Source organism: Xenopus laevis, chromosome 1S (genome assembly GCF_017654675.1).
Source record: "Xenopus laevis strain J_2021 chromosome 1S, Xenopus_laevis_v10.1, whole genome shotgun sequence".
Lineage (NCBI taxonomy): Eukaryota > Metazoa > Chordata > Amphibia > Anura > Pipidae > Xenopus > Xenopus laevis.
Window position 1 is genome coordinate 161,014,654 of NC_054372.1, and position 16,460 is coordinate 161,031,113.

The 16,460-nt window shown below is 41.2% G+C and overlaps 3 protein-coding genes across 3 annotated transcripts in view; all 3 read right to left on the reverse strand.

The window, feature by feature from the left end:
• Positions 1–6,081, reverse strand: part of LOC121399116 — a 36,367-nt gene extending 30,286 nt beyond the window's left edge. The window contains exons 1-2 of the mRNA XM_041578991.1: positions 6,034–6,081; positions 5,172–5,372 (exon numbers count right to left, since the gene is read on the reverse strand). Of these exons, the coding sequence (XP_041434925.1) occupies positions 5,172–5,372; positions 6,034–6,081 (249 nt within the window). The remainder of the gene's footprint in view (positions 1–5,171; positions 5,373–6,033) is intronic.
• A 2,686-nt stretch (positions 6,082–8,767) lies between these two features.
• Positions 8,768–10,747, reverse strand: LOC121399118. The gene is made up of 5 exons (XM_041579006.1): positions 10,700–10,747; positions 9,839–10,039; positions 9,631–9,708; positions 9,392–9,472; positions 8,768–9,124 (listed from the first exon to the last, which is right to left on the reverse strand). The coding sequence occupies exons 1-5, from the start codon at positions 10,745–10,747 to the stop codon at positions 8,768–8,770; spliced, it is 765 nt and encodes a 254-aa protein (XP_041434940.1).
• Positions 10,748–13,429: 2,682 nt separating this feature from the next.
• LOC121399119 lies at positions 13,430–15,410 on the reverse strand. The gene is made up of 5 exons (XM_041579022.1): positions 15,363–15,410; positions 14,501–14,701; positions 14,293–14,370; positions 14,054–14,134; positions 13,430–13,786 (listed from the first exon to the last, which is right to left on the reverse strand). The coding sequence occupies exons 1-5, from the start codon at positions 15,408–15,410 to the stop codon at positions 13,430–13,432; spliced, it is 765 nt and encodes a 254-aa protein (XP_041434956.1).
• Between the last annotated feature and the right edge of the window lie 1,050 nt (positions 15,411–16,460).

A 16,460-nucleotide genomic window follows, 5' to 3' on the forward strand; every position in this document is an offset into this window, starting at 1 on the left:
AGATAATGAATTGTTTTTAATAATGAGTTCAACTATTGTAATGATTACCAAAAGGGATTCTTCAGCACTAGGGGGCCATCTCAGGTATCTCGATGGAAGGGGTCTCAATATACAGGACAAGTTAGTGGATCCACAGACAGTGAAGAACAGTCAGTTGTCCAGAACAGGTGGATCCTCAATCCTAAATATAGTAAATTAGAGGCAGCACAGTCCTACTGGCACTCACATATAACTTCTCTGCTATTGACATTTAGGCCTTGAATTAATAGGCAATTGATTCCAGCCTACCTGCAATGATGGCGCTATCAGCTTCTGGCTCTCGGTTAGTGAGCTGACCTCTATAGGAGGAATTGGCAACGCAAGCCCTGCAATAGAAGAGCATCAGTTATTCACCACAGCGGAACAATAGATACATATACTCATTTACATCCATAATACCTTCCCTTCCTACTCCCTGGTCACCAGTCATTGGTAACACTAACTCCAAGTACTGGACTACATCACATATATGTCTGTAGGAATCAGCAAGGACTGGGGTCTGATCTTCCTGTACAACAGGGATCCTGCACTCTACATCTCATACATAACCTGGCCTTTTCAACAGCCACGGCAAACCGGCAAATTGAGCTTGAGTTTGTTGAATCCTTCAGCACATAATTCAAATTGTCTCAATATGTTCTTTGATATCTCTTTTCTATAAGAGAAAGTACAATGGATCAGCTGTTTGGGACAGGGTACTGTACATTGTAGCTAGGGAACTGGTCTCACAAAACCCATAAGTCACTGGTACATTAACAGATACGCTAATAACAGGAACCCACAATCAGACCGCCATAGAGATATCGCAGGGCCGCCGTACGACAAAATTTCCTGGGCCCCTGGGCTGCGCCACCGCAAGCCCCACCTACAGTCTGCCCTACCCACCGTACAGTAAAAAAATATGGTGGCTAAGGGTCCCCACATGTTAAAAAAGAATAAAAAGATATTTGGTGGTCAGGGCCCCCAATAAAAAACATTTGTTGGCAGGCCCGCCCATTAAAAATATTGGTGGTAGGACCCCACATGAGAAAAAAAAATTGGTGGGCCAGGCTCCCCACTTTAAGAAATTGGCTGGCCAGGCCCCCCCACATTTAAGAAATTGGTGCCAGGGCCCCTAAACGTCCACCGCTTCCGGGATCAGCAGTCTCAGAAGAAGGGGGGCTGACTAATCAAGTAAGTGTGGCCCCCTTACAACTCTCGGGGGCCCCCACAATCGCCCCTGCCCCCACCCCCAATGGCTGCCTGCCCGATGACTTGACAAATAGTTCTATACAGAGCCGATAGACATGAATCTTTATACTTATCTTCTCGTAAAAATCCATTGAGTGAAAGATCATGGGTGAATGAATTGTGTCCTCATGGTTTGCATTTTCACGTCACTAATGCTGACAATCCAACTGTCAAACGCCCTTATACCAGCTTGTGTCAGGGGCACCACTGTGATGGTCATCCCTAATGATCATAGGCGACCATCTGTGAGTCGCCACTAAAATCATGTGACATCAAACTGCCAAACGCAAGTCAGCTATTTGGTCAGGATAAATATAGAATGACTGTTAGGGAGACTAAAACTTTAAATCATAATAATTGGACTTTCATAAATTCCTAAATGTCTTGTTGAAATCCTAATTTATGTATATTTAATCTTTGAAATCACTAGTCTTGAATGACTCAATCTAAGCTTCCTTAAGCCTTTAACTTGAAAGGGCAATTATCTCTGTGCTCAACTGAAATTAATTACTATAAGGTGGGTTGTACATAGTTACATATCTAACTCTAGACTCAAGTTTAACCCCCCAATTTATCCCCAGAACATAGACTATACAGATCTAAAGATCATAAAACTCATAACTACTCATTAAAGAACTTTATGCGTCTTGTAAGCCCATTAACTTTTGCATCCATCTACATATATTGTGTCGTAATTCTTATATGTTGTGTTATTTTCGCTTTCCATTTATTCTAGCATCAGCTTTATTGTAAGATAATTAAATAGAATTACTCTCATAATATCATTATATTAATCCCCAACAGAACAGCAGAGCCATGCTGTAAATGCAGTATCAGTGACATGGGGTAATAATGCAGTACAAATGTGCGTGTCATGTTACACACTGCATTATTTTTATTTCATGGTTTGCTTTTGCTTGTTTTGTTCCATCTCCCCTCCTGTTTAGCCCCTCTGTTCTCTGCTGTTGGTTTACTCCACTTGTCAGTATTACATATATTCTAGGGCTTCATTTTGAACTGCATGTATATGCTAGAGTGGATCATTTTATAATCTTTTTGACATATTTGTTTGTTCACTGCTGTCCAGCATTCCTCACAGTTTTGAAAAATAAACTAACTCAACAATCTTCAGAGGTGTCATTCTGATTGAGTTCAACTGTCTGCTGAAATCCCTGAGGTTGTAAGTTATTGTTATCTCAAGACAACTTGATAAGTTAAAAATATCACACTTTCAATGCTTAGGAAGGGAGGCAGAACACTTGGCTTGTAGAATTGTATTAATAATTACATACACCCTGAGTATGGTCAGCAGGCCTTGATCTCCATCTCAATAGTCATGGGTTTAACTGGGATTCTGGATATACTTGTTACCAATACAGAGCAGAACAAACCCCTGTTGTAGTATCACAATTAACTGAACAAAGCCAAGCACCTAAATTAAACCTTCTAAGATACTTACAGTAATAATCTAAAGTGCCCAAGATCTTGTTTGAAGGGTCAAAGTCTCCTTGATGGGTGGCTGGGAGATCTTGAGGATTGAAGTTTCAGGTGTTCCTTGAGTAACTGGGTAACAAAGGTGAATCGGTTGTTTTCCAACTAGGTCTGCCTTATTTGTCCCCTGGACTAACCTCACTAGTGTAGGATATGGGTAAAGAATGTTGGGTCTTTTTATTCCCTTTTAGTCATGTGAGAGGCATGTAGGTTCTCTTTGGGATTGAGTTTCCTGCTTTTTTGTGCTGGATTTGGAAAATAGAAACACCTTACTATATCTTCCATGGAATGGGAACATTTTACTTTTTATTTTTTAAATAACCCCTAGCAAGGGGATCGAGACAATCTCACTGTATGTCACAGACATGGGGGTCTGTCTCCTCTATAGTTATATTCTACTGGGATAAATTAATTCTCAAAGCGTAGCTTCTCACTTGCTGCCTCTTTAGGGCAATGTCCAGGTTGGGCCATATTTTGTGCGCCTTTACTAGGACTGTTGGGGTCACCTCCTTAGCAGTTGGCCGCTGGTTTCCCAGGGTTTCATGTCATTCTTTGATATGGGAACAGTTGCAAGTTTAGGATTGCAGCCCCATACTGAGAGGTGGGGGGCCAGACATGCATGCAACACTGAATGGCAAATACAGTCCATGCAAGTGTAACTGTCATTTCTATTCCACTTCTAAAAAGGTTTGTTAGGCCTAACACTACCTGTGTGATTGTTCCCCTTGCTTAGACATAGAGTGACCCTCACAGTTACCCGCTTTAACCCTGTATCTGTTCCCTCCCGGGTGCTTCTCTAAGGTCCCCATAGACACGACAATTCTTCTTGCCAACGACCGATTTTAGGGAGTCCGACCAATCCTTTGAAATTATCGTGCGGTTTAGTGGGATTCGAACAATACGTACATCTTATGATTTATCGGCCGACATCTGTCAGGAAATTGATCGGCCAGGTCAATAAATCTTTGTCGGTCCCAGTGCAATCTATCTATGTTGCAGGGCCAAGCTTAGGCAGCTCCCCTTTTTTTTCTCTGGCAAATTGGCCTTTTTAGTTGATGGTAAATTCGTACGATCGTAATGATCGTTCCGAGAAGATCGTGTTCTCCACGATGAGGATCTGATCTTTAAAAAATCTCAACATCTGCCAGCTTACATAAACCATTTTGAGAAAGAAAGAAAGACAAAGAAAAGTCCAGATATTACATTTCAGTAAAGTTTTTATTTAAAAAATCTTGTTATACTTTCAGAGCTTGTAGGAATCGCTACGGGAATTCTTTGCAGGGAAACAGATCTGGAGAAGTTTCTGTCCTCCCTCCCATCCACATCTCTCTATGACTCTCTCCTCAGAAATCTCCTTCCAAGCATTGGCAGATGAACTGCTGAGAAGCTGCTTTAATTCTTCTTCCTCTTCTGCGTTCATTGTTGCATTGTTATTTGGTCTCTGTGAGCCTTGGTGTTCATGAGCCTCAGAGTGATGCACCTTTTTCTTCTTCTTAGCGCTTCTAGGCTCCTCCTTACTTTTGCTTCCACTCCTACTAAGTTCTGCTTCTTCCTCCATGTTATCATGGGTTGAGCAGGACGTTTTGGCCCTTCACTCTCTTTTTCAGCAGGGGCCTCATCTCTGTCCTTTTCGGCCTTCTTTCTGCTGGACCAGCAGAATTCTAGTAGATAGACAAAGACTTCTGGTAACCAAGACGCCCTACATGAAAGGGAGAGAAAAAATCAGAAAAAACTCAGAACAAAGAACATTCAGTAATATAACAAAAATTTCCTTTATTTCACAAAACTTGTTACCTATAGAATATAAATTTATTCCATTTATAATATTCATAATTCTATTGAGAGAACAACTCACTAGCAGTTAATGGGATAGAGCAGGAAAGTCTGATTCCAGAGAACTCACTGATCACCAGTCTGACTTAAGATAAATGAATTGTTTTATAATGAGTTCACTATTGTAATGACTTACCAAAAGGATTCCTTTCACACTAGTGCCCATTCTCAGTATCTCTGATGAGGTCTCAATATATAGGCACAATTAGTTGGAATTCCTACAAAGCAAGAAACATCAGGTTGTCAGTACAGGTGGATCCTCAATCACTAACATATCAGTAATTAGGGAGGCAGCAAGTGCCTACTGGCACTCACATATAACTTCTCTCTATTGACAGTTAGGGCTGCAATTATAGCCAATTGATTCCAGCTTACCTGAATGATGGCGCTACTCAGCTCTGGCTCTCGGTTGTGAGCTGACCCTCTATAGGGAGGAATTGGACAACGCAGCCCTGCAATAGAGAGCATCAGTTATTCACCAGCGGAACAATAGATACAATATCAGTACATCCCACAATAACCTTCCCTTCCTACTCCTGTATAGTGCATTGTAACACATAACTCAAGTACTGACTTACATCACATATTATGTCTGTAGGAATCAGCAGAGGGACTGGTCTGATCTCTTCCTGTACAAACAGGGTATTGCCGCACTCTACATCCTCTACATAACCGGCCTTTTCAACAGCCACTGGGCAAACCGGCAAATTGAGCTTGATGTTGTTGAATCCTTCAGTCACATAATTCAATGTCTCAATATGTTCTTTGATATCTCTTTCCTATAAGAGAAAAGTACATGGATCAGATGTTTGGGACAGGGTACTGTACATTGTATAGAAACTTCTCAACAAACCCATAAGTCACTGGTACATTAACAGATAACGCTAATAACAGGAACCCACAATCAGGACCGCCATCAGAAATCGCAGGCCCCGTACGACAAAATTTCCTGGGCCCCCTGGGCTGCGCCCACCGCAAGCCCCCACCTACAGGTCTGCCCTACCCACCGTACAGTAAAAAAAATATTGGTGGCTAGGGTTCCCACATGTTAATAAAGAATAAAAAGATATTGGTGGTCAGGGCCCCCCATAAAAAAACATTTGTGGCCAGCCCCCCCATTAAAATATTGGTGGCTAGGACCCCACATGAGAAAAAAAAATTGGTGGCCCAGGGCCCCCCCCCACATTATAAGAAAATTGGTGGCCAGGCCCCCCCCCACATTATAAGAAAATTGGTGGCCAGGGCCCCTTAAACGTCCACGCCTTCCGGAGTCAGCAGCTCTCAGAAAGATGGGGGGCCTGACTAATCAAGTAAGTGTGGCCCCCCTTACCCTCGGGGCCCCCTACAACTCTCCCCCCTGTCCCCCCCAATGGCTGCCCTGCCCACGATGACTACAAAACAGTTCCTATACATGACCCCATAAACATGAACAGAACTTACTCGTAAAAATCCAGTGAAAATCAATAGGGTGATGATTAGTGTCCTCATGGTTGCATTCAGTCACTAATCTGACAATCCCAACTGTAAACAGCCCTTATACCAGCTTGTGTCAGGGGCACCACTGTGATGTCATCCCTAATGATCATGGCGACCATTGTGATGTCGCCACTAACAATCATGTGACATCAACTGCCACAGACCAAGTCAGCTTTTGGTCAGGATAAATATAGAATGACTGTTAGGGAGACTAAAACTTTAAATCATATAATTGGATTTCATAAATTCAAATTGTCTTGTTGAAAATCATAATTTATGTATATTACTTTGAATCACTAGTCTTGAATTGACTCAATCTAAGCTCCTTATAGCCTTTAATACACTGAAAGGGGCAATTACCTCTGTGCTCAACATGAAATTAATTACTATAGGGTTTGGGTTGTACATAGTTACATATCTAACTCTAACTCTAACTCAAGTTTAACCCCTCCAATTTATCCCAGAAAATAGACTATACAGATCTAAAGATCATAATAACTCATAACTTACTCATAAAAAACTTTATGCGTCTTGTAAGCCCATTAACTTTTGCATCCATTAACATATATTTGTGTGGAATCTATATGTTGTGTATTCACCCATTTATTCTACAGTTCAGCTTTATTTGTTAAGAAAATATAGAATATCATCTCAATAATATCATTTATAAATCCCAAACAGACAAGCAGATGCCATGCTGTAATATGCAGTACAGTGACATGGGGGGTAATAATGCAGTAACAATATGTGGTGTCATGTTACACATGCATTATTTATTTCATGGTTTGCTTTTGCTTGTTTTGTTCCATCTCCCCTCCTGTTAGCCCCTCTGTTCTCTGTCTGTTTGGTTTACTCCACTTGTCCAGTATTACAGTATATTTCTAGGCTTCATTTTGAACTGCATGTATATTGCTAGAGTGGATCATTTTATAATCTTTTGACATATTTGTTTGTTCACTGCTGTCAAGATCCTCACAGTTTGAAAATAAACTACTCAACAATCTTCAGGGTGTCATTCTGATTGAGTTCAACTGTCTGCTGAAATCCCTGAGGTTGTAAGTTATTGTTATCTCAAGACAACTTGATAAGTTAAAAATATCACACTTTCAATGCTTAGGAAGGGAGGCAGAACACTTGGCTTGTAGAATTGTATTAATAATTACAACACCCTGAGTATGGTCAGCAGGCCTTGATCTCCATCTCAATAGTCATGGGTTTAACTGGGATTCTGGATATACTTGTTACCAATACAGAGCAGAACAAACCCCTGTTGTAGTATCACAATTAACTGAACAAAGCCAAGCACCTAAATTAAACCTTCTAAGATACTTACAGTATAATCTAAAGTGCCCAAGATCTTGTTGAAGGGTCAAAGTCTCCTTGATGGGTGGCTGGAGATCTTGAGGATTGAAGTTTCAGGTGTTCCTTGAGTAACTGGGTAACAAAAGGTGAATCGAGTTGTTTTCCAACTAGGTCTGCCATTATTTGTCCCCTGGACTAACCTCACTAGTGTAGGATATGGTAAGAATTGTTGGGTCTTTTATTCCCTTTTAGTCATGTGAGAGGCATGTAGGTTCTCTTTGGGATTGAGTTTCCTGCTTTTTGTGCTGGATTTGGAAAATAGAAACACCTTACTTAATCTTCCATGGAATGGGAACATTTTACTTTTTATTTTTTAAATAACCCCTAGCAAGGGGATCGAGACAATCTCACTGTATGTCACAGAACATGGGGGTCTGTCTCCTCTATAGTTATTATTCTACTGGGATAAATTAATTCTCAAAGCGTAGCTCTCCACTTGCTGCTCTTTAGGGCAATGTCCAGGTTGGGCCATATTTTGTGCGCCTTTACTAGGAGCTGTTGGGGTCACCTCCTTAGCAGTTTGGCCGCTGTTTCCCAGGGTTTCATGTCATTCTTTGATATGGGAACAGTTGCAAGTTTAGGATTGCAGCCCATACTGAGAGGTGGGGGCCAGACATGCATGCAACACTGAATGGCAACATACAGTCCATGCAAGTGTAACTGTCATTTCTATTCCACTCTAAAAAGGTTTGTTAGGCCCTAACACTACCTGTGTGATTGTTCCCTTGCTTAGACATAGAGTGACCCTCACAGTTACCCTTTAACCCTGTATCTGTTCCCTCCCGGTGCTTCTCTTAAGGTCCCCATAGACACGACAATTCTTCTTGCCAACGACCGATTTTAGGGAAGTCCGACCAATCCTTTGAAAATTATCGGTGCGGTTAGTGGGATTCGAACAATCGTACATCTTATGATTTATCGGCCGACATCTGTCAGGAAATTGATCGGCCAGGTCAATAAATCTTTGTCGGTCCCAGTGCAATCTATCTATGTTTGGCAGGGCCAAGCAGGCAGCTCCCCTTTTTTTTTCCTGGCAAATTGGCCTTTTTAGTTGATGGTAATTCGTACGATCGTATGATCGTTCCGAGAAGATCGTGTTCTCACGATGAGGATCTGATCTTTTAAAAATCTCAACATCTGGCCAGCTTTACATAAACCATTTTGAGAAAGAAAGAAAGACAAAGAAAAGTCAGATATTACATTTCAGTAAAGTTTTATTTTAAAAAATCTTGTTATACTTTCAGAGCTTGTAGGAATCGCTACGGGAATTCTTTGCAGGAACAATCTGGAGAAGTTTCTGTCCTCCCTCCCATCCACATCTCTCTATGACTTCTCCTCAGAAATCTCCTTCCAAGCATTGGCAGATGAACTGCTGGAGAAGCTGCTTTAATTCCTTCTCCTCTTCTGCGTTCATTGTTGCATTGTTATTTGGTCTCTGTGAGCCTTGGTGTTCATGAGCCTCAGAGTGATGCACCTTTTTCTTCTTCTTAGCGCTTCTAGGCTCCTCCTTCTTTTTGCTTCCACTCCTACTAAGTTCTGCTTCTTCCTCCATGTTATCATGGGTTTGAGCAGGACGTTTTGGCCCTTCACTCTCTTTTTCAGCAGGGGCCTCATCTCTGTCCTTTTCGGCCTTCTTTCTGCTGGACCAGCAGAATTCTAGTAGATAGACAAAGACTTCTGGTAACAAGACGCCCTACATGAAAGGAGAGAAAAAATCAGAAAAACTCAGAACAAAGAACATTCAGTAATATAACAAAAATTTCCTTTATTTCACAAACTTGTTACCTATAGAATATAAATTTATTCCATTTATAATATTCATATATTCTATTGAGAGAACAACTCACTAGCAGTTAATGGGATAGAGTAGGAAAGTCTGATTCCAGAGTAACTCACTGATTCCCAGTCTGACTTAGATAATGAATTGTTTTATAATGAGTTCACTATTGTAATGACTTACCAAAAGGATTCCTTTCACACTAGTGCCATTCTCAGTATCTCTGATGAGGGTCTCAATATAAGGCACAATTAGTTGGAATTCCTACAACAGAAGAACATCAGTTAGTCAGACAGGTGGATCCTCAATCACTAACATATCAGTAAATTAGGGAGGCAGCAAGTGCCTACTGGCACTCACATATAACCTTCTCTCTATTGACAGTTAGGGCCTGAATTATAGGCCAATTGATTCCAGCTTACCTGAATGATGGCGCTACTCAGCTCTGGCTCTCGGTTAGTGAGCTGACCCTCTATAGGAGGAATTGGACAACGCAAGCCCTGCAATAGAAGAGCATCAGTTATTCACACAGCGGAACAATAGATACAATATCAGTACATCCCACAATAACCTTCCCTTCCTACTCCCTGTATAGTGCATTGGTAACACATAACTCAAGTACTGACTTACATCACATATTATGTCTGTAGGAATCAGCAGAGGGACTGGTCTGATCTCTTCCTGTACAAACAGGGTATTGCCGCACTCTACATCCTCTACATAACCGGCCTTTTCAACAGCCACTGGGCAAACCGGCAAATTGAGCTTGATGTTGTTGAATCCTTCAGTCACATAATTCAATGTCTCAATATGTTCTTTGATATCTCTTTCCTATAAGAGAAAAGTACATGGATCAGATGTTTGGGACAGGGTACTGTACATTGTATAGAAACTTCTCAACAAACCCATAAGTCACTGGTACATTAACAGATAACGCTAATAACAGGAACCCACAATCAGGACCGCCATCAGAAATCGCAGGGCCCCGTACGACAAAATTTCCTGGCCCCCTGGGCTGCGCCCACCGCAAGCCCCACCTACAGGTCTGCCCTACCCACCGTACAGTAAAAAAATATTGGTGGCTAGGGTTCCCACATGTTAATAAAGAATAAAAAGATATTGGTGGTCCTGGCCCCCCATAAAAAAACATTTGTGGCCAGCCCCCCCCATTAAAAATATTGGTGGCTAGGACCCCACATGAGAAAAAAAAATTGGTGGCCAGGGCCCCCCCCCACATTATAAGAAAATTGGTGGCCAGGCCCCCCCCCACATTATAAGAAAATTGGTGGCCAGGGCCCCTTAAACGTCCACGCCTTCCGGAGTCAGCAGCTCTCAGAAAGATGGGGGGCCTGACTAATCAAGTAAGTGTGGCCCCCCTTACCCTCGGGGCCCCCTACAACTCTCCCCCCTGTCCCCCCCAATGGCTGCCCTGCCCACGATGACTACAAAACAGTTCCTATACATGACCCCATAAACATGAACAGAACTTACTCGTAAAAATCCAGTGAAAATCAATAGGGTGATGATTAGTGTCCTCATGGTTGCATTCAGTCACTAATCTGACAATCCCAACTGTAAACAGCCCTTATACCAGCTTGTGTCAGGGGCACCACTGTGATGTCATCCCTAATGATCATGGCGACCATTGTGATGTCGCCACTAACAATCATGTGACATCAACTGCCACAGACCAAGTCAGCTTTTGGTCAGGATAAATATAGAATGACTGTTAGGGAGACTAAAACTTTAAATCATATAATTGGATTTCATAAATTCAAATTGTCTTGTTGAAAATCATAATTTATGTATATTACTTTGAATCACTAGTCTTGAATTGACTCAATCTAAGCTCCTTATAGCCTTTAATACACTGAAAGGGGCAATTACCTCTGTGCTCAACATGAAATTAATTACTATAGGGTTTGGGTTGTACATAGTTACATATCTAACTCTAACTCTAACTCAAGTTTAACCCCTCCAATTTATCCCCAGAAAATAGACTATACAGATCTAAAGATCATAATAACTCATAACTTACTCATAAAAACTTTATGCGTCTTGTAAGCCCATTAACTTTTGCATCCATTAACATATATTTGTGTGGAATCTATATGTTGTGTATTCACCCATTTATTCTACAGTTCAGCTTTATTTGTTAAGAAAATATAGAATATCATCTCAATAATATCATTTATAAATCCCAAACAGACAAGCAGATGCCATGCTGTAATATGCAGTACAGTGACATGGGGGGTAATAATGCAGTAACAATATGTGGTGTCATGTTACACATGCATTATTATTTCATGGTTTGCTTTTGCTTGTTTTGTTCCATCTCCCCTCCTGTTAGCCCCTCTGTTCTCTGTCTGTTGGTTTACTCCACTTGTCCAGTATTACAGTATATTCTAGGCTTCATTTTGAACTGCATGTATATTGCTAGAGTGGATCATTTTATAATCTTTTGACATATTTGTTTGTTCACTGCTGTCAAGATCCTCACAGTTTGAAAATAAACTACTCAACAATCTTCAGGGTGTCATTCTGATTGAGTTCAACTGTCTGCTGAAATCCCTGAGGTTGTAAGTTATTGTTATCTCAAGACAACTTGATAAGTTAAAAATATCACACTTTCAATGCTTAGGAAGGGAGGCAGAACACTTGGCTTGTAGAATTGTATTAATAATTACAACACCCTGAGTATGGTCAGCAGGCCTTGATCTCCATCTCAATAGTCATGGGTTTAACTGGGATTCTGGATATACTTGTTACCAATACAGAGCAGAACAAACCCCTGTTGTAGTATCACAATTAACTGAACAAAGCCAAGCACCTAAATTAAACCTTCTAAGATACTTACAGTATAATCTAAAGTGCCCAAGATCTTGTTGAAGGGTCAAAGTCTCCTTGATGGGTGGCTGGAGATCTTGAGGATTGAAGTTTCAGGTGTTCCTTGAGTAACTGGGTAACAAAAGGTGAATCGAGTTGTTTTCCAACTAGGTCTGCCATTATTTGTCCCCTGGACTAACCTCACTAGTGTAGGATATGGGTAAGAATTGTTGGGTCTTTTATTCCCTTTTAGTCATGTGAGAGGCATGTAGGTTCTCTTTGGGATTGAGTTTCCTGCTTTTTGTGCTGGATTTGGAAAATAGAAACACCTTACTTAATCTTCCATGGAATGGGAACATTTTACTTTTTATTTTTTAAATAACCCCTAGCAAGGGGATCGAGACAATCTCACTGTATGTCACAGAACATGGGGGTCTGTCTCCTCTATAGTTATTATTCTACTGGGATAAATTAATTCTCAAAGCGTAGCTCTCCACTTGCTGCTCTTTAGGGCAATGTCCAGGTTGGGCCATATTTTGTGCGCCTTTACTAGGAGCTGTTGGGGTCACCTCCTTAGCAGTTTGGCCGCTGTTTCCCAGGGTTTCATGTCATTCTTTGATATGGGAACAGTTGCAAGTTTAGGATTGCAGCCCATACTGAGAGGTGGGGGCCAGACATGCATGCAACACTGAATGGCAACATACAGTCCATGCAAGTGTAACTGTCATTTCTATTCCACTCTAAAAAGGTTTGTTAGGCCCTAACACTACCTGTGTGATTGTTCCCTTGCTTAGACATAGAGTGACCCTCACAGTTACCCTTTAACCCTGTATCTGTTCCCTCCCGGTGCTTCTCTTAAGGTCCCCATAGACACGACAATTCTTCTTGCCAACGACCGATTTTAGGGAAGTCCGACCAATCCTTTGAAATTATCGTGCGGTTAGTGGGATTCGAACAATCGTACATCTTATGATTTATCGGCCGACATCTGTCAGGAAATTGATCGGCCAGGTCAATAAATCTTTGTCGGTCCCAGTGCAATCTATCTATGTTTGCAGGGCCAAGCAGGCAGCTCCCCTTTTTTTTTCCTGGCAAATTGGCCTTTTTAGTTGATGGTAAATTCGTACGATCGTATGATCGTTCCGAGAAGATCGTGTTCTCACGATGAGGATCTGATCTTTTAAAAATCTCAACATCTGGCCAGCTTTACATAAACCATTTTGAGAAAGAAAGAAAGACAAAGAAAAGTCAGATATTACATTTCAGTAAAGTTTTATTTTAAAAAATCTTGTTATACTTTCAGAGCTTGTAGGAATCGCTACGGGAATTCTTTGCAGGAACAATCTGGAGAAGTTTCTGTCCTCCCTCCCATCCACATCTCTCTATGACTTCTCCTCAGAAATCTCCTTCCAAGCATTGGCAGATGAACTGCTGGAGAAGCTGCTTTAATTCCTTCTCCTCTTCTGCGTTCATTGTTGCATTGTTATTTGGTCTCTGTGAGCCTTGGTGTTCATGAGCCTCAGAGTGATGCACCTTTTTCTTCTTCTTAGCGCTTCTAGGCTCCTCCTTCTTTTTGCTTCCACTCCTACTAAGTTCTGCTTCTTCCTCCATGTTATCATGGGTTTGAGCAGGACGTTTTGGCCCTTCACTCTCTTTTTCAGCAGGGGCCTCATCTCTGTCCTTTTCGGCCTTCTTTCTGCTGGACCAGCAGAATTCTAGTAGATAGACAAAGACTTCTGGTAACAAGACGCCCTACATGAAAGGAGAGAAAAAATCAGAAAAACTCAGAACAAAGAACATTCAGTAATATAACAAAAATTTCCTTTATTTCACAAACTTGTTACCTATAGAATATAAATTTATTCCATTTATAATATTCATATATTCTATTGAGAGAACAACTCACTAGCAGTTAATGGGATAGAGTAGGAAAGTCTGATTCCAGAGTAACTCACTGATTCCCAGTCTGACTTAGATAATGAATTGTTTTATAATGAGTTCACTATTGTAATGACTTACCAAAAGGATTCCTTTCACACTAGTGCCATTCTCAGTATCTCTGATGAGGGTCTCAATATAAGGCACAATTAGTTGGAATTCCTACAACAGAAGAACATCAGTTAGTCAGACAGGTGGATCCTCAATCACTAACATATCAGTAAATTAGGGAGGCAGCAAGTGCCTACTGGCACTCACATATAACCTTCTCTCTATTGACAGTTAGGGCCTGAATTATAGGCCAATTGATTCCAGCTTACCTGAATGATGGCGCTACTCAGCTCTGGCTCTCGGTTAGTGAGCTGACCCTCTATAGGAGGAATTGGACAACGCAAGCCCTGCAATAGAAGAGCATCAGTTATTCACACAGCGGAACAATAGATACAATATCAGTACATCCCACAATAACCTTCCCTTCCTACTCCCTGTATAGTGCATTGGTAACACATAACTCAAGTACTGACTTACATCACATATTATGTCTGTAGGAATCAGCAGAGGGACTGGTCTGATCTCTTCCTGTACAAACAGGGTATTGCCGCACTCTACATCCTCTACATAACCGGCCTTTTCAACAGCCACTGGGCAAACCGGCAAATTGAGCTTGATGTTGTTGAATCCTTCAGTCACATAATTCAATGTCTCAATATGTTCTTTGATATCTCTTTCCTATAAGAGAAAAGTACATGGATCAGATGTTTGGGACAGGGTACTGTACATTGTATAGAAACTTCTCAACAAACCCATAAGTCACTGGTACATTAACAGATAACGCTAATAACAGGAACCCACAATCAGGACCGCCATCAGAAATCGCAGGGCCCCGTACGACAAAATTTCCTGGGCCCCCTGGGCTGCGCCCACCGCAAGCCCCACCTACAGGTCTGCCCTACCCACCGTACAGTAAAAAAATATTGGTGGCTAGGGTTCCCACATGTTAATAAAGAATAAAAAGATATTGGTGGTCCTGGCCCCCCATAAAAAAACATTTGTGGCCAGCCCCCCCATTAAAAATATTGGTGGCTAGGACCCCACATGAGAAAAAAAAATTGGTGGCCAGGGCCCCCCCCCACATTATAAGAAAATTGGTGGCCAGGCCCCCCCCCACATTATAAGAAAATTGGTGGCCAGGGCCCCTTAAACGTCCACGCCTTCCGGAGTCAGCAGCTCTCAGAAAGATGGGGGGCCTGACTAATCAAGTAAGTGTGGCCCCCCTTACCCTCGGGGCCCCCTACAACTCTCCCCCCTGTCCCCCCCCAATGGCTGCCCTGCCCACGATGACTACAAAACAGTTCCTATACATGACCCCATAAACATGAACAGAACTTACTCGTAAAAATCCAGTGAAAATCAATAGGGTGATGATTAGTGTCCTCATGGTTGCATTCAGTCACTAATCTGACAATCCCAACTGTAAACAGCCCTTATACCAGCTTGTGTCAGGGGCACCACTGTGATGTCATCCCTAATGATCATGGCGACCATTGTGATGTCGCCACTAACAATCATGTGACATCAACTGCCACAGACCAAGTCAGCTTTTGGTCAGGATAAATATAGAATGACTGTTAGGGAGACTAAAACTTTAAATCATATAATTGGATTTCATAAATTCAAATTGTCTTGTTGAAAATCATAATTTATGTATATTACTTTGAATCACTAGTCTTGAATTGACTCAATCTAAGCTCCTTATAGCCTTTAATACACTGAAAGGGGCAATTACCTCTGTGCTCAACATGAAATTAATTACTATAGGGTTTGGGTTGTACATAGTTACATATCTAACTCTAACTCTAACTCAAGTTTAACCCCTCCAATTTATCCCCAGAAAATAGACTATACAGATCTAAAGATCATAATAACTCATAACTTACTCATAAAAACTTTATGCGTCTTGTAAGCCCATTAACTTTTGCATCCATTAACATATATTTGTGTGGAATCTATATGTTGTGTATTCACCCATTTATTCTACAGTTCAGCTTTATTTGTTAAGAAAATATAGAATATCATCTCAATAATATCATTTATAAATCCCAAACAGACAAGCAGATGCCATGCTGTAATATGCAGTACAGTGACATGGGGGGTAATAATGCAGTAACAATATGTGGTGTCATGTTACACATGCATTATTTATTTCATGGTTTGCTTTTGCTTGTTTTGTTCCATCTCCCCTCCTGTTAGCCCCTCTGTTCTCTGTCTGTTGGTTTACTCCACTTGTCCAGTATTACAGTATATTCTAGGCTTCATTTTGAACTGCATGTATATTGCTAGAGTGGATCATTTTATAATCTTTTGACATATTTGTTTGTTCACTGCTGTCAAGATCCTCACAGTTTGAAAATAAACTACTCAACAATCTTCAGGGTGTCATTCTGATTGAGTTCAACTGTCTGCTGAAATCCCTGAGGTTGTAAGTTAT